Consider the following 22,792-nt stretch of genomic DNA (forward strand, 5'->3'; position numbering starts at 1 on the left):
AATAGTTTGCCTCAATGGCATTTTTGCTGCAAGTGTAATCCAGTGATTATTATGATTTTTATATTGAACGAAGTTCTTTTTATGCCGAAGAAAGTAGGCTAATTTCAGATTAACACGAACATGCAACGCAATATTTACTAAAAAATATTATGGGGCCCATTTTTCGTATTGTTTCCCGACCAGTGCTGATTTCTCTCGGAGGCCCTGCTCCATAATCAACACGACACGTCGCAAAAGGGGATGAGAGCTTCATCAACACCATCAGGACATCATCATCTACCAGCTCATCCATTCCATCACCCACCAGGACAAGAAACAATAACTTACACTGGATATCAAACCTCAATCGTCTTAGGCTACTGTGTGATGTGCAGTCTAACCATAGAAAGAGCTCAACACCTGCTCTCCTGGGCCACATTGAAACGGGCTTTTGCCTGAGAATGGGTTTCTTTTATGTCCGGTTTTCTTTCTCCATCCTATCATTATTATTATTATGACTGCTCATCCACATCAATATTGGAACTGGCAAATTCAATCCACAACACTTTTCATTGGGCTGTCATTCAATACTACATGTGTGCTTCTCTGTTTTTGTTTTATTTTTTGCTATTTGTTTTTTTGGGTTTTGTGGCCGTGCTAACTACTGATATATAGCATTATAGCCTACTAAATAATTTTTCATTCAGGCACGTTTTAAACCTTTCAAGGTTTTGCCATCTTTTCCCGTTCGTTAACGTGCTGGTAGGTTTATATCGATTTTTGTAGTTAGTATCTTTTTCGTCCCGGACGCGTTAATGACGAAAAATAAAATGATTGAATGATTGATTGATCTTGTTGTAATAGCCTACTCGCAGTAGCGTATTTAGGAGGAGGATAAAGGGCGATGGCCTCCCCCTAATGATCAGGTAAAAAAAATAAATAAAATACAAATTTTGCAAAAAAAAAAGTTGTAGCGCAATAATTGCTTGGATGATTCATCCTAGCGCGGGGGGCGGGGTATACTTTTTGCAATGTAATTTATCAACAGTTTTTCTTCCTTTTCTTGACAATTGCATGGCACAAATTCACGATAGATTCAATGAGCACTGCTCAGCTTTTAAAAGCACATTTCTGCCTTCATTGATTCATGAAGATGAGGACTGCACGATCGACGAGATTTTCGACTTCTACCATGGAATGCTGGATGTTGAACCAACAAGCAATTGCTTTGCAGCTACTATTGAATTGCGAAGATGGAGAGCGAATTGGCTTGCAGTTTCTGTGGATAAATTTTAAAAAGTTTCTGTAGAGAAATGATGCTTTCAGTCTTTACGTCTTTAAAACAAAGTTTGACTAATTTTAAACGAGAAAACAACCGCAAGTTTAGTGGAAGCACTATTTACCGATCACAGCAAACAGGGGGTAGCGTATACTGAATAAGGATCGATTCGCCTTTACAATGCATTGAAAAATAGCTTCGCTGGGCGGTTAAGTTTGAACAACGATTGCTCGTTTTGTAGATAAGATATAAACCTGAAACTCTTCAGGTGCATAAAGCAAGACATACTCTTTCAATTTGTAAAAAATTAATGATTTTATTGTAAAAATTAAATTGCTGAGAATTTGTACAAATTGGTGAAGTTTAAGTTATCACCAGATAAATCTAGTACTTACTTTGTGCTACTGTTTAATTGATTCGTGTAGATATGTAATCGTACTTTCCAACGATGGCAAAACTGTTAAAATCCGAGCAGAAACGAAAAAACTACAGCAAGTTTAGAAGAAGCACTATTTACCGATCACAGCAAACAGGGGTGGCTTATACTGAATAAGGATCGATTCGCCTTTACAATGCATTGGAAAAAGTGTCGCAGAGCGGCTACGTTCAAACGACGATTGCCAGTTTTGTAGATAAGATATAAACTTGAAACTTTTCATGTGCATAAAGCAAGACATAGGCTACTCTTTTAGTTTGCAAAGATTTAATGATTTTATTGCAAAAATTAGGTAGCTGAGAATTGTTACAAATTGGTGAAGTTTAGGTTATCACAAGATAGATTTAGTACTTACTTTGTGCTTGTGTTTCATTGATTCGGGTAGATATATAATCGTACTTTCCAACGATGGCAAAATTGTTAAAATCCGAGGAGAAATGAGAAAGCTACAGCAAGTTTAGTTGAAGCACTATTTACCGATCACAGCAAACCGGGGGTGGCTTATAGTGAATAGGCTAAGGATCGATTCGCCTTTACAATGCATTGGATAAAAGCTTCGCTGGGCGGTTAAGTTTGAACGACGATTGCTCGTTTGGTAGATGAGATATAAATCTGAAACTTTTCAGGAAAATAAAGCAAGACATACTCTTTCAATTTGTAAAAAATTAATGATTTTATTGTAAAAATTAAATTACTGAGAATCGGTACAAATTGGTGAAGTTTAAGTGATTACAAGACAAAGATAGTACTTGTTCTGGATTTGTAGCAAATTGATTCGTGTAGATGTATGATCGTGCTTTTTAACGATGGCAAAACTGTTAAAATCCGAGCAGAAACGAAAAAACTACAGCAAGTTTAGTGGAAGCACTATTTACCGATCACAGCAAACAGGGGGTGGCGTATATCGAATAAGGATCGATTCGCCTTTACAATGCATTGAAAAAAAGCTTCGCTGGGCGGTTAAGTTTGAACGACGATTGCTCGTTTGGTAGATGAAATATAACCTGAAACTTTTCATGTAAATAAAGCAAGACATACTCTTTCAATTTGTAAAAAATTAATGATTTTTTTGTAAAAATTAAATTGCTGAAAATCGGTACAAGTTGGTGAAGTTTAAGTTATCACAAGATAAATCTAGTACTTACTTTGTGCTTGCATTTAATTGATTCGTGTAGATATATAATCGTATCTTCCAACAATGGCAAAATTGTTAAAATCTGAGCAGAAACAAGAAAGCTACAGCAAGTTTAGTGGAAGCACTATTTACCGATCACAGCAAACCGGGGGGTGGCGTATACTGAATAAGGATCGATTCGCCTTTACAATGCATTGGAAAAAAGTGTCGACGAGCGGCTACGTTTGAAGGACGATTGCCCGTTTTGTAGATAAGATATAAACCTGAAACTTTTCACCTGGCTTTCCACGTGCATAAAGCAAGGCATACTCTTTGCAGTTGCGTTAGATTGGTACTTTTATTGTAAAAATTAAAATGCGAGCAGAAATTAGATAGCTACGACACATTTAGTTGCAAACGTTTCATATTTTTATTTTTAAAGTTTAATGGGTACATTTTTAGTTGAATTGATGCAATTTGGTAATTTTTATGTCATTCTAGGTAGTAATATTCAACACTCGAGGTTGGTTTAATGTTTTTATTGTAAAAACACAGTAAAATTGTCAAAAAATCCATATCCATTCCGCTTTATCACCTCCATTCCGCCGCTTTTCACCTTCCTTTTTTTCACCCTCCCAATAATAGTTGCGTCTGTTTTGTGACGTCATGTTGACCAGGGTGGCGGATTCTATACTTGCACCCAAAACTACAGTGCTGCTAAGTCTCATGTGAAAATCAATACGGTACCTTTTTAACACAAAATTTAGCCACCCAGTCAGATCAAATTGCTAAAGCAGAAGCATTGCTTGCAGGTTATTTTTCTGAGGATCATGTACCATTGACATATACAACCAAGCAACCACACGGCATTTTATGCCGTGTGGTTGCTTGGTTGTATATGTCTGTGGTTGAAGAAGGTGACCTCTTTACCAAAATTGTATCATGTACCATTCACTCACATTAATCATCTTGTTGATGTTTATAGGAAAGCATTTCCTGATAGTGCAAAAAAATAGATATGAAATAGAGAAACGCAAGTGGTGCTAAAAGCACATGCAGGTTTTTTTAACCGCTTTACTACATATTTTCTGGACCTGGGTTTTTTTTACCTCATCTGGGTTTTTTTTAGCACACAATCTAAGTTTATTGGAAATCTGTCGCTGGCATCCCTTCCAGCCAGACATCATCAGCAGAAAGATTTGGACAATTTAAGTCAATGGAGATTCTAAATAGTTGTATATCTTTTCGCAATTTGCAGGGATATCTAAAGAAGGGGATGCGAAGGCTCACAGCGATTGCCTTATTCTTATGACACTACCAGGGCGGTAGTTCGTAGAGCGTAAAACATGCAGTTCTTTTCACAATTGCAGAAAGTTTTGTTGTGTAGCAGGTACAGTCAGCTACAGAAGACAGTTAGTAAATGTTACATAGAGCATATATAAAGAACACTTGTTTGGAAAGACAGTTGAAAAGTTACCAGTTAGCTGATTTTCCTAACAAAGTCTTTGCAGTAGGCCAGATGTAAAGCAAATAAACGGGTAGTTGAATTAGCAAGTCACCATGAGCATGCAGTGAGTATCCAGGCCTGATGCCAATAGCGCAATGCAGGTTAACGTAACAAGAGTTATTGAACTACTACCGGTGGTAATTGTCATTTTACGGTAAACAGAGATTATTTACGATAAACAGAAGCCCTTCTATTGTCAGACGTATTAAAAGCCTTCATATCCCCTTCTCTAGATATCCCTGGCAATTTGCATCTGGCCCGCAGCTGTTAATCTCGCAGCAATCCGGCCCTCAGAGAAAAAAGTTTGGTGACCCCTGGTGTAGACTGTAGAAGTACCTGTACTCCTATCGATTCTTAGCGAAGAATTCACCTTTGTTACGCTGATTCAGTGTCATCAATCGTTGAAGCAATGTAAAAATCGAAAATTTTCCTCCTTGAATGGAAGCTAAGGGATACAGTATTCACATTTTCTAGATGCGCGCTAGAATGCGCTGGAAATTATATTATCGCAACAATTGTTTGTTCTATGCAATGACGATTTGTATCGCTAGTTCCTGTGTTATTTCTCGGCAGACAAATATGACCGATCTAGATGGTACTTCCCGCGGACATTACATGCTGTGACGGCGGACATGTCCGATGTCCGCCGTGAATTTCAAGGCCAAAGCCTACATTATAAAGCTTGGCGATATACAATGGCATATAATATAGACGCAAAAAAACATCAATGCTGACAAACGAACATCAGCATTTTGAATGTAAGCAATCAGTCAGCTAGAAAGTTTGCCCTCCCGGAGCCTATGTAGGTTGCACCCTATTATATACAGTAGGCTGCTTGGCAGTTAATTTCAACTTTCAGAAGTTTCAGCAGGCGACCCTTCCATCAAAACTATTGACATATTAAAGCTGCTGGGAGTTCCATTTTATTGTTATAAGTATTAGTGTTCAATTCCTGTCTGATTGAAGACAATGGCACTAGCCTATAACATCACTATTACTATCAGGATCAGCCTCCAGTTTTAACCGGATGCAACCTAATTCGTATTCAAATTAGGTTGCACCCGTTTTAACCATTGCAGTATAATATATATTGTCTTGGCCTCTATTATGTAGTAATCCATAGTTTGAAGCCAATCTTGAAAAATTGATGTTGCCATATTTCTTGTTTTAATCTACCTCAATGTCCATTTAAATTTTCTCAAAATTCATATCCTGCTGTACAATCTTAATTTTTGCGATGAGTTGTTGTAGGCTTATTGTGAAAGCTTAAATTTAGAAAATTATTTGCTTACTTCAATAGAAAATATGAATATCGAAGATATCTTTGCAAGAAAAAAGGAAATACAAAAAAAATTAGCAGAGGTTAGTAATCGTTAAATTTGTCTTATTTAAATTTTTGCCCTGTGTTGTTGCTTTCTGTATTCTGGTATATATACTATTAGAGAGGTGGACCATTTGGTTGTATCAGGCCTCGAATTTGTTTTTGTTGATGGCGGACAAACGTCAAACGTGTCCAGTCTGAACAGCTATCTCGGCGGACAAATTAAGTCTCATGGTAGACACACCAGTTTTAGCGTCGATCGTCATGCTTAATCATTTTATCTTGATAAATCTTCACCATTTGAGAACTATAGCTACGGTTTAGAAGGCTTTATAAAATTTCAGTGTTCAGTCACTCTGAAAGGCTTTCATCAGACCAACGACAAGCGTTTGAAATGTCAAAGCGCCGCATAGCTGCTTAATATTCCTCATAACTGATTAGTAGGGCAAGTTTTTGCAACTTTTGCAACTTTTTTTTACAGCTTCCGGCAGCTTCCTAAATACTCAGAATTTATATGTAGTATGATGTTTTAAGCTGTTTGTAGGAATTTTATATTGCAACTTTTTGCAACTTTTTTCTATTTTTCATGCAACTTTTTACTGCAACTTTTATCAAGTATTGAGCAAAATGTAAAGGAGTGATTTAAAAAACATGCTATAAAACTGTTTCTAGTACAGTATGGTTCTATTCTCTTTGATTTGCACAACAAAAGCTATGTGATGGATTAGCTGCATCTCAATGTTATCTATGACGCAACAGTTTGCTTGCAAGCTAGAAGTTCAACAACCTCAGCCAAGCACGACAGCGCCCGAACTAAATTAGAAGTGGAAGTATGACTTGGCTTTTGGCCAAGCCCGCATAAACGGAAACAGGTTGTGTCTAGTCTTTCGAAGTAAATGAATGGTAAAAAGGTAAATAAATAAATGCAACTTTTTACTGCAACTTTTGTTAAAATTAAGTGCAACTTTCTCATGTTTTTAGTGCAACAAAAACTTGCCCTACTGATTAGCTTCCATCCGATGAAGTTGAATGGCTTCTTGCGTCACAATGCTCTTGGCACGAGTCGGAAAACTTCTGCACTAATGTTACTATTTTCTGCTGTACAAAGTTTCACTAGGCTTTTTTCGTTAGGTTTATTTTTGCGCGTCATTTGAGCAAAAGTGAATTTTTTCTGGGCCTTTTCTTATTTGCTGCATCTTGCTGTAACAGCCTACTCGAGTACTCATATTATAAATCTAATTTTGTAACCAACCTTGCCTTATCAATATTACTCGGAGATCAAAGCCAGACATTGTGACATAAGACTTGAACTAAGTTGCGCATGATTAGTGTAGACTGTAGAAATACAGGTACTCCCATAGATTTTTAGCGAAGAATTCACCTTTGTTACACTGATTCAATGTCATCAATCGTTGAAGCAATGTAAAAATTGAAAGTTTTCCTGCTGCAATGGAAGCTAAGAGACAGTATTCACATTTTATAGATGCGCACTAGAATGTGTGGGAAACCACAGTGGCCGAGTGGTTAGCGCGTTGGGCTTGCAGTCGAGAGCCTGCATGTTCGACTCCAGCCACCCGCACTTGCTGTTGTTTCTCTGGGCAAGAAACTTTACGATAATTGCCTACTACCCAGTGATCGATTTCGAGTAATGGGTAGTACCAAATTTAAGTCATAAGTAGAATAGACAACCGGAAACAGACATTGCCGTTGGCTGCAGCGTGGGTCAGGTGTACGTCGGAAGGCGTACACCGATGCATAGCGCTCAAGTCCGCTTTCCCGCAATGTAGGATAAATATATGAAACACAAAAACAAACAAATACAAACAAAAAATTTAAATTCTTGCAACAATTGTTCGTGCTATGCAATGACAATTTGTATCGCTAGTTCGTGTGTTATTTCTCGGACAAATATGACCGATCTAGATGGTACTTCCCGCGGGATGCCACCGATGTCGCCCCATTCCGATGTCGTCTCTTGAAAGAAGTGTTGCCAGATGTTTAATTTTTTTGTCTATTTAAATGTAGGTAAAAATTAGGGTTGGTCAAAACGAACTTTTTGGTCACAGCGGTAAACCATAATCTCTTCGTGGGAAAATTGTAACATAAAGTTTCCGGATCCGTTTGTCTGCATATAGTGACCGAAAAAGAAACACTTTTTGAAACGTCTATTCTTAAAGTGTATTCCTGTAAAATTAGCCCGCGGCTATCGAAATTGGGATGCAATGCCGTACAGTGCGTACACCTCTAAAACTGTCACTACGATACAGATTACTTGGATAAAAGATGGAGAATTTGTCCAGCTAGCAAGCACCAAATAAACCAGTTAAATGTGCGACCGACTTCCAACAAACAACTTCGAGAATGAATCAGAAAAATTTGTGATAACTCAAAGGCACGCCAGCAGTAGCGCGACGCAACATTTCATGTCCAAACAAGTTTCAAACTGAAACAGGTTTAAACCGGTTTGACACAGGTCTTACGGACGATGGTGCAATTTTGGCTCATGTTTTAGGAATTTCCATGACGTAAGATTCAGTAGACTTGAACGGTTTTTATATGACGTTTGACCAGGCGAACAACCGTCTGGAACACTTTTTTAGGTCGAAACGAAATTTTTGCTACCTTTTCCTTTTTTTAATGAATATCTGGAAAAAACAACTAGTCTAGAAATTAATTTTTATTTTTAAAATGTAATCCGGTGGCAGATGACCAACACTAGCCCCCTAGATCGTGATGAATGGAGACTGAGGATGTGCCTTGCCAGACCCTGTCCTACCTTGGTCCCTGATTCTAGGAAATGAGACGTAAAACAGGAAGAAGAATCCAATAAAATCAGAGACTTTTAAAAATGTAGCAGGCCTCAAAACAATTATTTTTTTCGGCGGCTAAACGTGTCCAACTGAAGCAAGCTGTTTGGTAGCCAATCACAAGCGTATGGCTGCCATCGGAACTTCGACGTGCATCAATAAAGTGTATTATCACTTGCATGTCACTTGCATCCTGCTTATCGTCAGACATCAGCTGCTTGGTCAATCAATAATGTTAACAATTCAAGCAATACACACTGTCTATTAGACAGCGTGTATTGTGATTTATCGGGTACTTGACTGCTTTCTAATCCTTTGTGATTATAAGTGGCAAAGTACTTTATTCACAAGGCCGCTTGCATAAAATTTTTCTCGGAATGTCATGGTCAGACAAATGCAGCCGACGGAAGGGCGAGACCTGGCGGATAAAATGGTTTTTGTAGGTTATTTGCGGCGATGGCCATTTTCGGTTTCGAGGCGTGGTTTTTTTTGTTTGTTTTTCAACAAGTTGTTTGTAATTCCACAAGTTGTACCAAACTGAAAGAATAACGTAACAAGCAACACAATAAATATTGAAAATGTAATAGCCTACTTTCGCAATTCTGCTTTTGTAGCCTACGCTTCAGCAAAAAAGCGTATTCCCAGCAAATATCAAGTCTTTTTGGCAGCATTATTCATCACTCACTGGGAACGACACACACATTGATGCTCGAGCCGAAAGGCCCGCATACATAGGCGTCAATTTTTTCTTAGAAGAGGGGAATTCTGGGTGGGCGAGAGTTTTCAAACAGATTTCATTGAATGTGTATGTTCGCAAATTCGCAATGGGTAGTTTTTCTCACAAAGACTGCGTTTAGCATCGCTGCAGCAATTAAGCTTTAATAGGTTTGATGTTTGCTTTCCTGCTCCTTGCGATCTTATTAGCGCTGCTAAACTAAACAAACTTCTTTTATGTTTTCCTTTGCGACCTAAAAAGCGCGTCTCGTGACCTGTTATCTTAAAGTGGCGCCTTCGGATTTGCCGCATTTTGATTTGTAAAAAGCAGTGTTATACGCGTCAATGAAATAAATTGCCAGCGTCAGCCCGAATTACCTAAAAACTTTACGGCGTAAAGTGCTGCGTCAGCTCTCAAAGAAATTGACGGCGTCAGCGCTATTTTAGCCACGGTCTCACAAAACGGAAGCATTTCAACCAAGTTTAGGCTAACAATAGCTATAAATAAAGAGCAGGTATTATGTTTTGATAGTGTATTGTAATTAGCTGCTTAGTTTATTAGTTATTTCCTTGTAGAAACACAAGCACTTCAAAACGTTTGTCTGACAATCTGCTGCGTTTGGGACGCATAATGTTCTTTCCAAGTGAAAACATGCGTTCCACAGCAGCACTGGATGGTGTTGTATTTCAAAAACAAGTCTTGAAAACGTTTACTCGGAAAGGTATCACTGTTCCAAGCGTGCTGTGATGGCTTAGCATATATATATACATTTTTTAACGAGGTCCACTACAAATAAAGTATCTTCAACCTCCGCGATGACATTCATTAATTTTTCGCTTTCTCTCACTGATCCCTCGTTCTCAATAGCCTACTGCTCACGATATGAGTGATCAACATTTGGCGAATTTCTTCCGCTTGTATTCCAGGTAACCATTCCAACCAACGCGAAAGCGGGTAATTCGGATGAGTCGCGCTGGCCAGAATACATTGTGAAACGAGATTTTCCATGAAAACAAACAATGACGCATAGCGCGTGACGCTTAAAATCGGCAAAATATTTGACGGCGCTATTACTTCCGTCAACTAAAAAATAAACTGACGGCGCCAGCATCAGCGTCAACAAAAACTTGACGCCGTCAACCTACAACACTGGTAAAAAGCAAAGATTTGTAAAAAGCGATTGTTTCAGTACGTCTTTATAGTTTGTATCGGTTATTTTATTGTCATGTTCATTATGATGTCATATTCATATTCCCTTACGCTGACCCGGAACTGAAGTTTGACTGTGACGTAACGAAAGTGAGAACATTCGGAGAAAAGATCAAATGTGGCTTTCTCTCACCAGGAATTGCCAGCGTGTGGCAGTTGCCGTAGCAACAACAATGCAGTGAGTACTACATTTTTTCAACGCAGCGTTGTTGCGGAATTGCTTTGTTCTGTCGGATACCTAGCGAGAGACATACCGTAAAACAAGAAGTTGCGCTGCAGTTGGTTGGATGATTCAGCATTTAACAAAAACCGAAATAATTGTAACGAACACTTCATAAGTGTCATGAAAACAGGGTGGGCGAAACATATTTTGCCCACCCTGCCCACCCTATTTCGACGCCTATGCCCGCATAAGAAGCTTTTTCTGGCTGTGTAAATGATTGCATGTTCCGATGTATGAGGGGACGATATCTGGGGTACGACATCGGCAGGGGACGTTGCCACCCCTTCCCGCGGACATCACATGCTGTGACGGCGGACATGTCCGCTGTGAATTTTGAGGCCTGTTGTATATATATATATACTGTAGTAAAACAATGAAAACTATTAATACTACAAAAAGTGCTCAATGCCAAGCAAAAAGGCAAAGCAGAGCGAATTAAATCAAATATAGTTATTACTATCTGAAGCCTTTACAAATTGTTTCACCTAACGGATCATCAGAAGGTCTTATTCAAATAGAATTATACTTATTTATATTTTATGCAAGCGGCCTTGTGAATACTGAAGTAATATGCTGTGAATGCTATATAAAAATAAAATTTGTATTTTGCAAAGCAATTAAGCAAATATGGATATACAAATATTAATGAATAGGCATTAGGCACTATGCTTTGTACATCAAAAACTGCATACATGCCTGCCGAGTGTTGAGAGTGCCTTCATGATCTTCCAAAGGACATCAGTTTAACACTAGATTCCAGATTGTGACTGCCTTGTCAAAAGACTGACGTGCTAAATAATTGGGAACAGTCAACTCAGTGAATAACGGGTATGCTACTATTCAGCTAGTTCCCTATTCGGCTACAGTCCAACTCGGCTAGTCCGATTCAGCTAGTCCGATTCGGCTAGTTCCCTATTCGGCAACAGTCTTTTTCGGCTAGTTCCCTATGAAACCTCACCTTTGCGTTGCGTACTAATTGATTTCTCTGCCATGATAAAGTAACAGCAACTGAGAGTCTAACGAAGGAAGTAACCAAAGGAATTCCAGGTCATGTAACGCCGAAACCCAGGTTTATTTTAAACTGCCACTTAAGTTTTAACTTCATTTATATCAAATGCTATTTGGCAACTGTCTTTTTTTCGTTGACACGTTTTCGTTGAGACTTTATCTCATTAACCTTTATTGTTAATCATGAAAAATGTTGTTTTTGATGTAAAACACTTGCTTTGAACGAACCCAGACAACAAAATTCGTCATTTTTACATTGATTGAACGTCTGCAAACGTCTGGAAAGGCACTCAAAGGTAAACACTGGATAAAATGCAAGAATGCAAAAGAAACGATATTGTGGAATAAAATACAAAATTCTCTAAATAAACAGAAGAATCGGACATACATCTCTCTGTTATCATTTTTAATGTCAAAATTCCTTTTGTGGTCCCTTTGTCTGGAACAAATCCAAACTGTGCTGTTGAAATTTCCAATTTTAGTTTTGGTCTCAATCTCATCATCATGATTCGGAGTAAGATCTTTGTTAGATGGTTCACAAGGCTAATTGTTCTGTGGAGTGAGCATTCTGTTGCTCCGGTTTTCTTTGGTAAAGTTATGAATATGGAACGTACCATATCACTAGGGATGTTTCCAGTGTCATAAATATGATTTAAGATCTCAGTGGTTAGGCCTAAACCCCACTCATCTAAAGCTTCGATAATTTCAAGTATAAAAGGAACGATATTGTGGAATAAATAACTAGCCAAAACATGCCATTCGGGTGAATAACATACATATATCCCTTTATTGCTTTCAGCTACCTTTGTATTGCATAATTATGTAATATGTATGATTGCAGTGTGCTGTATGTTATTGCAATAAAGCAGCACAAAAAAATAGTTACACAGCTCAGTATTCTTCAATTCTTATATCAAAACATTCATTTTTGAACTAATACCGGTATTGTTGTTTTCATGGAAGATTCAAGTTACAAAATATAACTAATTTTTACATATACATATTAACTTATTTTTTGCATTTGTTGTTTTGATAATGCAGCTTGTATTAGTCGGAATTGCCCGTTTCGGCTAGTCCTATTCGGCTAGTCCGATTCGGCTAGTCCAATTCGGCTAGTTCCCTATTCGGCTACAGTTTTGAATTGTATTTTGTATTTTATTCCACAATATCGTTTCTTTTGCATTCCAACAAAGAAAAATAAATTGAAATGAAATTTAGCGCAAAATGTTTGAACTTCTAAATTGAAATGTTTGCTCACATAAAATCGACATGTATCCTACGCCACCGTCTGTATGCAAACTTAAAATATATTAGAATCCTCAACTATTATAAAATTCTAAATCCAACGACGCCTTCTGTTTATTTAGAGAATTTTGTATTTCATTCCACTATATTGTTTCTTTTATAGTTGAAATTATCGAAGCTTTACCACTGAGATCTTAAATCATATTTGACACGGGAAACATCCGTAGTGATATGGTACGTTCCATATTCATAATTTTACCAAAGAAAACCGGAGCAACAGAATGCTCACTCCACAGAACAATTAGCCTTGTGAATCATCTAACAAAGATCTTACTCCGAATCATGATGATGAGATTGAGACCAAAACTAAAATCGGAAATTTCAACAGCACAGTTTGGATTTGTTCCAGATAAAGGGACCACAAAAGGAATTTTGACATTAAAAATGATGGCAATATTGCAGACTGAGGAAAAATAGGATCCACCAAAGAAAGTTAATGTGTCGTTGGAAAACATTTTGGGTATGGCATTGCCAACATTTACTAATTCCAACACGAGGTTGCTGTTTCAAAAACTGAAAATTCAGATTCCTTCACCTTCCAGCAACTCAGTGGGAAGAAAATGACGATTTCTGTATTGCCAGAGCATTCTGCAGGTCTAGCTGTAACCAATGACCATGCAGAAAAAAGCGTTGAAGAGGAGGACCAACTATAGTATCTTATGCAAGTTGTTTCTTAGCACCGCAAGAAGTTTCCTCGGCCACTCAAGAACACCTTAATAGGGCAACATTGAGTGGTTGGTTGCCATGACAGGCATTGCTCCTGCTCATGTCCGTAGGGAAGAAGCCTCTTACAAACTGGCTCTACATGCGAGACTCGATCCTCAACACCTTCTCCACAGTCACTCCCAAACAAATGGACCAGTCAGACCTCAACGCCTATCATCAAGGCGCCCATTCCATCGATACGCTATACAACTTGTGGATAAGAACTTCAGCTGCATGGAAACATGGGCCCAAGAATGGAACGAGCTGCCACATATCCCTCCCCAGTTTTCAGTTATGCCAGCACTCTCCATCCCTCCTGGAGCAGACCTCTCAAGAAAGGCATGGGTCACATTGAACAGGATCAGATGTGACGTTGGCTGTACTGGAGCTAATCTGTTTAGGTGGGGGTTGCATAATTCGCCGATATGTGTCTGCGGAGCGGTAGAACAAACAATGCAACACATACTCCACGAATGTTCCATCTTACGACCCCCAAGTGGAATCACTGGTATTCGACAACTGGACCCAACTACCGTATCTTGGCTGCACGAGGAGGCATTGCCAATCTAAGCTGCTACAAGTCAAACGAGAGAAGAAGAAGATGACACCCCTGTTTTAAACAACTAATACCCACCTGGCCACGGTGGGGAGGACCCAAAATAACCTTGTGTGGATTGTGGAATTAGCTGATTCACTTCAGACATAACTACAGTATTCATCTTTCAAAATATAACCCTACTGTAAAAGATTATAGCATATTACTATAAAATTCATACTGAAAATACATGAAATACAAATTTTGAATTGTTTGACTTTATCAAACAACAGTACTCACCATGCTGATGAAAACGAACCCCAACACTGATATGTTTGCTTCAAGAGTTTTCAAAATACGGCCGTTTTAAATCTGCAGTATTTCGTCAAAAACGTCAAAATTTCGGGGGCTTTGGGCCACCCCTAAATATTAATATTTTTCAAAAATATTCTACAGAAAGTGTTTTTGTAATAAATGGAAGCTTTTGAGAGGGTGGCCCATAAAGATTTCCAAAAAAAAAATGTTTACCCCTGTTTTGAATCACCCTGTAATATATATATATACATATTGTAGCCCATTTGTGATTATTATAATTCTATACTGGACTGGTGCAATTGGCAAATAAATGCAATCTCAAGGATGTAACATAATAGTCTGGCACTAGTGTTATGAGCATTACTCATGCTTTCAAGATTATTCTCAATTTGTCCTTTTGGGAAGTGAGTGAGTGCAATGAAATCGTAATCAGTATGATAATGAAACTATGGTGAGAATCTCTTGGTCATGTGACATGCAAATGAACTATAAAATGCAATTAAAGATTGCTTTTGTTAGATGCACTTAAAAGAAATATTACCTGATGTTTCAGAATACCGTACATATTTTAACTACAGTATATACAACTTATTTTTAACATTTGAATTTTTGTAAAATAATTTGTTTTGATTGCATGTGATGATAATGCAGTTGTAGATTTGGCTTCAACACCATCGTTTATTTTAATTTTTAAGGAACGACAGAGATCAGAGATGATAAAGGAGAGCCTTGGTCAAGCAGATGTATTAACAAATAATATGGTTTGTGTGTTTATGAAACTATCATTAGGCTATACCAGTAGTTCTCAAACTGTGCGTCGCGACGCCCTGGTGCGTCGTTGCAATTTTCCAAGGGCGTCGCAGAAGAGTTTCGTTTCGTAGCTGAATTCAGTTTATCTTATAAAGATGAGGTTAATCCTTTGATTAGCAGTTTCAGTTGTCATCAAAGTTGTTAACTTCATTAAAACACGCCCACTGAAGTCAAGAGTTTTCAAAAAACTTTGTGGAGAAATGAATGCAGCGCATCGGAGTTTGCTCTTTTAATTTTCATCCAGGTGGCTTTCGCTTAGAAAATTTTTTGAACGCCTATACGAATTGGTGGATAAACTTCAGGCTTTTTTGCAGCAAGAAAATAATCCACTTGCAGATTGTTTAGCTCAGAACAATTTTTTATTGAAATGGGCTTACTTTACTTGTGTGATATCTTCGCCAAACTGAACATTTCTATGCAAGGGCCGAATAAAAATGACATTTCAGATAAAATTGCAGCATTCGTTAAAAAGCTGCTATTGTGGAAGGAAGATATAGCAAACCTGTATGGAAGCTCTCGATACTTCACTTTCTTGTCCAATTTGCTTGAAAAGAAAAGTATGACGCCGCCTTCAAATTTGTGAAGCATATTTGGGCAACATTTGTCCAAGCTCGAGTCAAAATTTGCAAAATACTTTCCGAAAAATTTATCAAACTACGAATGGATTCGTGATCCTTTCGTCCAACCTACTCCTCTGTCTTTTACTGCACAAGAAAAAGAAGCCTACATTGACCTTTCTTGTGACAATTCCCTGAAAAGGATGTTTAATTCAGGAAATCCGGCAAATTTCTGGATTTCAATGAATGGCGATTATCCAACTTTGGTGAAAAAAGCACTACGAATTATTATCCCATATGTCACGTCATATTTATGTGAAGCAGGATTTTCTGCCTTGGCGGTGATAAAAAGCAAATTTCGATCACCAATAAACACTGAAAGAAAAATGCGGATGGCAATTTCAAAAATTCTCTCAAGATTTAATTAACTTTGTAAAAACAAACAAGCCCACACGTCACATTAAATAATATGCATCGCTTTTTGTTGTTGTATCACCAAACAAAACTTTAATAATAAGTTTCTTCATTAACTTTTATTTGCTGGTGCGTCGCAAGTCCAGAAAACTTTTCCAGAGGCGTTGCAACAAAAAAAAGTTTGAGAACCACTGGGCTATACTGTAACAGCAATTTCTGTATGTTTTTTTATAACTTCAAGTCTGGATTGCAATTGTATCTCATTGTTATGATGCCTCACTTAATGCGTAATATATTTCAAAAAGTATAGATTTGCAAATATGTTTAGGACATTTACAATTACATGTTTAGTTGTTTACACAAAACAATGCAACACAATATATTTTGGTTAAAGCTCAGTGAAATCTGCTATATGCATTTTGCATATATGATGCTTATTAATGTTTTATTAAAGTATGATACTAAAATTACTAAATATTTGCTATGTTCTAATTGCTTTAGGTTGCTATATTAAACCAATTTGATGAACGTTTACATAAACTTGAAGACACTATCTTGCCACTGCACCGGCAAACGAAAGATTTACAACGACTTCAAGACAGTAAGTTGCTATTTGATCACTATGCACTTTCACAGATCCTAGGCTTAACAAGTTTTATACCTAACTTATTTCAGTGTTAGTGTATCTACCATTCCACATAGGTTAGCTTAATAAGATGTGTCACAATTGCATAGTTGTGGTGACAAGGGAATTAGGTTTTTAGACAATTGGATAACTAACTATATCATACTAAATATTTTACTTAAATGTGTCAGTGGAAAGCTTGCATGTATCTATCAATCTATCATGCTTATTTTTGACATTCATATTTTTTCTTGATGTTGCAAACAAGATCATGATTTTGCAAACAAGATGTTTTAGCATTGTGAAGAATTTGCAGAAGTCTTAAAATCATGTGCTAATGCTATGCAAGAAATTTTGAAAGTTTTTTTTTCTGCAGCAGGAGTGCAGGAACATGGCTTTTTATAAGTTTGACAAAGTAGTTACAAAAAAATATTTAAAAAACATCATCTGAGTTTGTGTGCTGCATAGCCGAGTAATGTGAGCCCTGGTTCGCTGCTTGAAAAGGTGCCAGTTTCTCATCACTCAAGAGCACGTGGCTGTATCTTTGGTAGGATACTGAAAGACATGCCTGAAAGTGGATACGAAGATTGACTTCCTTGCCTTACAACCACCTAATCTAAATCGTCAACTAGCTGGTGTAAGCTTGGAGACGACCATCAGAGTTTTAAATAATCCCTTTAAAATGCCTCTTACCATAATGTTTGCATTAAGTAGCCTATTGTAGACGAATGCACAGAATGTTGCTTAACACCAAAACCTTTTCACATCTCATAGATATTGACAAGACTGTAGTGTCCTTGGATGGTGTCATCAGCTATCACCATGTGGCTCATGAGGTCGAAGCCATTCTGTCAAAAGCGTAAGCATTGCTCTCTGTTTTTGACTACTTTTAGATTGTGTTACTTTTAATATGTTTGAAAGTGTTAAATATGACTATAACGATCACATTTTGACTGTTTTTTATGTTGGTAATTGATTTAAAAGATGAGAACGAAAATACTGGTTGTGAGAATGGCTCCTTTTTCAAATATGAATTTCATAAACAGTCTGACCAGTGACCACATAATTCCTCATCATTGTATCTGGAAGCTTTTGTTCAGTGCAAAACACCACAGGTGGTCGCATTCTTCGGGTTGATGTGGCCTGGACAAAGTTAATTTTCTATTTAATTGGTTGCCTTAACAGATGACAACTTACTTTGTGAGAGCCAAAACCAAAAATCTGACGTCATACATGGTTATAAATTTTATTTCTCAAAAAGGTGGTTTGGCCTGATTGCCCTAAATGTGTTCAGATACACATATCGGCCACCCCCACTAGTGGGGAACAAACCGACGATGGATTATGATGACAAGGCCGTCTTGGAGTGGTATTGGCTTTGCCCAGTTTCGTATAATGTAATGTGTGAATTATGTAAAAATAATCACTTTTCGAACTGCAGACCAAGTGGTCAGGTGGAACGGTACTTGAAATGCATGGAACGGTTAAATGAAGCGATCACATTTTTCTCTGAAAACAACCCAGACAGTCCTGAGCTACACAGTGTTGTAAGTTTTGACATAATGTGATCAAGTGTTTTGAAATGCTCATAACTTTGTAACACTATTCTTAACCAGAAAGTTATTCTAGTTATAATTTCATACTGAGGTTTCTAACAAGCTATTAGTTTTTCTCAAGAAGATAAATAACATCTATTAAATTGGCATACGCTATTTAATGAAGAGGTAAAGAGAGGCTGCATTATAAATTCCCAAATAGCTGATGAAGGTAAATTTTGTTCTGGAAAGTCGGCTAAGCGGGTGACTTTACTTGCTATGACCTTCGTGGGGAGATAGCTTGCAAGATCAACTGACGGCTTTGCAACGTTTCTACCATATCGACCTTGCGAGATTTGTTTACAATTGTTATTTGATGGAATGGACTGTTTTTGCAAAATACCGTGATAATAGGGATTTGATGCACACCAACATAAGCTGTATTGCATTTAGGATAACATGTTTAAAATGGGAAAGGAGAAGCTGGAAAAAGAATTTCGTAGCCAGCTTAGCCGACAGACTAAACCGATTTCTGCCGTCCGAGTTTTGGAAATTGTCGAGCTGGACGCTTCAGTGGAAAGTACGTATTTTCATGGGTTTATTGGTTTGCAAGAGAACTTACAAAAATTGTAATGTAAAATATTGTGATTAAGGTTTCATATTAATTATCTATGGTTTGGATTTATCAATATTTTGACACAAACGTCCCGAGTTTCAAATAGGAGCTGTGGCTTTGTAAATATTTCCTTGCAGCCTCATTCAACTTTTTACCATTATGTTTCATTTAAATTATGTTTTTAGTGGAACTTGGTGAATTTCTACCAACAAAGACAGTCGGTGACCTTGGCCTGATTGCTCATTGGTTGTCCGGGCCAGGAAAGTCACAAGGTGGAGTAAGAGCATCATGCGTGCTATATTTCTGAATGGTTACGCCAGGTTAACAAATGGTAACGTCTTTCCTGGCACTTTAGCAGTGCATCTCCAATCTCTGTGTCCCAAATATATCTGCAGTGCGCCACTTGATATTTAAATGCAATGAAAATATTGCGATGAGTGACTTGATATTCTACTTGTGCTTTTCTTTGTCATTAGCATTCTCATGTCGGCACTAAGTAAGTCAATGTGTAAGTTTAGTTACCGGTACTACCTGGGTTTGCTAAAGCATGATTGTGACCCAAACCATCCAGACAGCAAATCAACCGTTTTTTACATTGATTCCACGTCTGCAGACGGTTGAGTTGCTATCTGGGCAAGGACCTCTTTATTATTAAACCTAGCTTACGATCTTGCAAAATTGCCAAATTTATGTCATCTCACTGCAAACTGTCATCCCGTCAAACCAAGCTACTTATCGAGTTTGAATGTTTGTACTGTGCAGGCTTCACAACAAGCTACTCTGATATTCGATCCAGGAATCTTATTGCAACTTTAGAAGGGTGAGTGCTTCCTATTTGGAGTGCATCGGTCCAGATAATTCTGCGAAAGAAAATTAGACAGTAATACTGTAGAATGACTTGGAACAACCAAAATGTCTCAGCTTTTCCAAATAAATCACAATTTCCAAGTTTCTATAAAGTTTACGTGATAACAGATTATAGCCTAATTTATTTATATGAGCATGTTAACAATGTTGAAAGACTTGAAAACAAGATTGGGTGCTTTCGGATTACAAATCGTCTGTGCCGATGAATACTAGTTCAGTGAAAGCGTTGTCGAAACTAGCGATTTTTGCGTATTTGTATTTACATGAGAAAATGAAATATCTTTTTTTGACTTTAAAATACCATTGAAGTGTCACATTTTTATGCCAAGTGTTTAATATAAATTGAAACGTAAAAGTTTTTTCAGAATTGCTGACGTTTTCTTCTGACAACTAAAGTTACCGGTTTGTCTGGGTTAGATGTCCATTGTCCATATGTGCTCATAAAATAGCTCGTGTGCATCTCATGAAATATATCGTCCCTGGGATATTGACTCACAAAACTTGTTCAAATTTTATTCTTTCAAAATGCACAAATCTTATCCAGGAATATTTCCTTTCTCTTCCCTCTTTTTTGTTTTACTGGTATCATAACTAGTAACTGGCATTCGTATATTGCAGGTTGAGAGATCATGTCAGAGGCTTCACTGCTAATCCAGTGCGTATGCTTCTACATAATAATAAACATTAAAATAAGCAATAACAAATATAAATGTGAAGAAAGGCGTTCTTCCCGGCTATCAGCACAAGGCTGATTACTCACTAGCACAGCGAGCTGCAGTGACGCTTCGCTAACCAGAACGGTGTAGCTTCCACGCCAGCCATTGAGACCTCCAATTAAACGTTTAAGTTATTTTGGCAGCCGATTGTAGCATCGTACCCCTGGCACCTGCTGGTTTTGTTGGCTCTTTCTTTCCACAAAGATAAGAGTTAAACTGACTGGTAAAGCGGCGGTCGATTACTCAAGTGGCAAGAATACGGTGCGATACTGATGAGCCCAGCCTCATGGGCGAAACACGTGTCTATCGCTGTCTATTCGATGCTACAATCGGCTGCCAAAATAACTTAAACAAATATAAATGTAAAAATTTAAAATAATGATAATAATTAACATTTTGTGCGTTATGTTATTAGCAGGGTTGATCTCTAAGTGGTCAAAACTGGTTTTGACCACTAAGCGGTTTAAACCTGGTTTTAACTGGTGAAAACTAGGTTTAAACGGGGTCAAAACTGGTCAAAACCCAGAAAAATATTTTTATGTAGTGAATGGTCGGCTACCTGGGTATGAGCTATTTAGGAAATATAAAAGCAGTTGTGAGTTGTGACCATTTTGATATGCAGGCCACGAAATAGCTGGCGGCCATGGCCGCCTGAACTTTCATTAATGGCCGCCAATACCGACCTGTCAGGCAAAATTTGATGGCAAATGTTTTTCATAAAAAAAAAATTGTTGGAATAAATTCTTGTACTTCAGTTGGCTGTGCAAATTGTTCATCGTTCTACCAAGCATTTTTTGGTTCATCAGAAACTTATTTTTAGAATTTGAATTTTTTTCAATAATTAAAATACTCGTATTTTACGGACCATAAGACGCAATTTAAATCCTTTTTTTGCTCATAAATTGATCGTGCGCCTTATAAGCCGGTGTGCCTAATGTATGGATCAAGTAGTGCTTTATTGCTTACACTCAAAACCAGTACCGATACTATTATTATATAAATAAACCACCGTCTTACACAATAAACTACGGTAAAAGCAACTAGCAACTGTGATATTCACTAGGCCCATTTTTGCTTTTGCTCATTGTACTATTGTGACTTGCTTACATTTATTACGCATTTTTGTTTAATGAGCTTTATACGGTAACCCATACCGTACTCCTTAAAATACGTTGCGTTCTATAGCCCGGTGCGCCTTATGTTTGAACAAAAAAGTAATCAAAGTAATTTATTGACAGTGCGCCTTATAAACGGATGCGTTTTATGGACCGTAAAATTCGGTAACCAACTGATTGAAATATCAAAAATAAACGGAGAAATTGAATATTTTTTGTTCCAAATCCAGCATTTAGGTTATTGTGGATCAAAACAAAATATAGTTGAACACCATTACTAAACATGGAGGGTAATATTTTTAATTCAATTGAAAAGCAACTTGATTCATACACTAAAAGGGGTTTTGACCAGTAATAGGTGGTCAAAACTGCCCGGTTTAAACCAGGTTTTAACCGGGCGGTTTAAACCGATCAACCCTGGTTATTAGTTTGCTTTATTGAATTATTAGTTTTACTCATGGGACCATGCCAGTCGTTTATTTTGTTTCCACAAATCTTTCACAGCACGACCAGTTAGATAGGTGGAACAAATGCACATTAGCTGTCATGTCACGAGTAATTCTAACATCGCGATTACAGATTACGCAATTAACGAGTATAATATTTGGTGAGTTGAAATTTTTGACATATGTATGTGTTCCAAATTTGAGATATAAAGATTGAGTTGTTGCATCTCTCAGTTTCTATTTTGCTTTGTCATTATGAAAACAATCCGACGATAAGAAAATAAATCAATAGCTTTTTTTCCTTGGTCTGAACCTTAAAACATTTGACCAGGCTAACACACACAATAGTATTTCAATAAGATAAATTTATGTTATGGAACCGGTTTTCTTCCATTAGGAATCGTCAGCATAACTGAGTCGAAATAAAAATTAGCCTACATCAATAGATGTCAGCACAACTGAGTCGAAATAAGAATTAGCCTACAATATCAATAGATGTCAGCATAAATGGACCAAAAACAAACGAAAAATTACAAATTAATTAAATAATTTAAAACTGTTCATGACCTCCAATCCTTCAATTGGAGGATTGGAGGTCATGAACAGTTTTAATTATTTAATTAATTTGTAATT

General features: G+C 37.4%; 1 protein-coding gene across 3 annotated transcripts in view; it reads left to right on the top strand.

Annotated features, from left to right (window-relative positions):
* The first annotated feature begins 5,547 nt into the window (after positions 1–5,547).
* The window catches only part of LOC145766345 (exocyst complex component 7-like), a 49,926-nt gene continuing 32,681 nt past the window's right edge, over positions 5,548–22,792 (top strand). For 2 of the 3 annotated variants that reach the window (XM_082578039.1, XM_082578040.1), the window contains exons 1-9: positions 5,548–5,677; positions 15,154–15,219; positions 16,741–16,840; positions 17,639–17,723; positions 18,306–18,411; positions 18,853–18,979; positions 19,201–19,287; positions 19,778–19,835; positions 20,501–20,537. In XM_082578039.1, coding sequence (XP_082434165.1) covers positions 5,621–5,677; positions 15,154–15,219; positions 16,741–16,840; positions 17,639–17,723; positions 18,306–18,411; positions 18,853–18,979; positions 19,201–19,287; positions 19,778–19,835; positions 20,501–20,537 — 723 coding nt within the window. In that variant the 5' untranslated portion in view covers positions 5,548–5,620. Of the gene's footprint in view, positions 5,678–15,153; positions 15,220–16,740; positions 16,841–17,638; positions 17,724–18,305; positions 18,412–18,852; positions 18,980–19,200; positions 19,288–19,777; positions 19,836–20,500; positions 20,538–22,217; positions 22,321–22,792 lie in introns of all 3 variants that reach the window. The other variant, XM_082578037.1, reaches the window with a different exon arrangement.

This window comes from Aplidium turbinatum, chromosome 3 (genome assembly GCF_918807975.1).
Source record: "Aplidium turbinatum chromosome 3, kaAplTurb1.1, whole genome shotgun sequence".
NCBI lineage: Eukaryota > Metazoa > Chordata > Ascidiacea > Aplousobranchia > Polyclinidae > Aplidium > Aplidium turbinatum.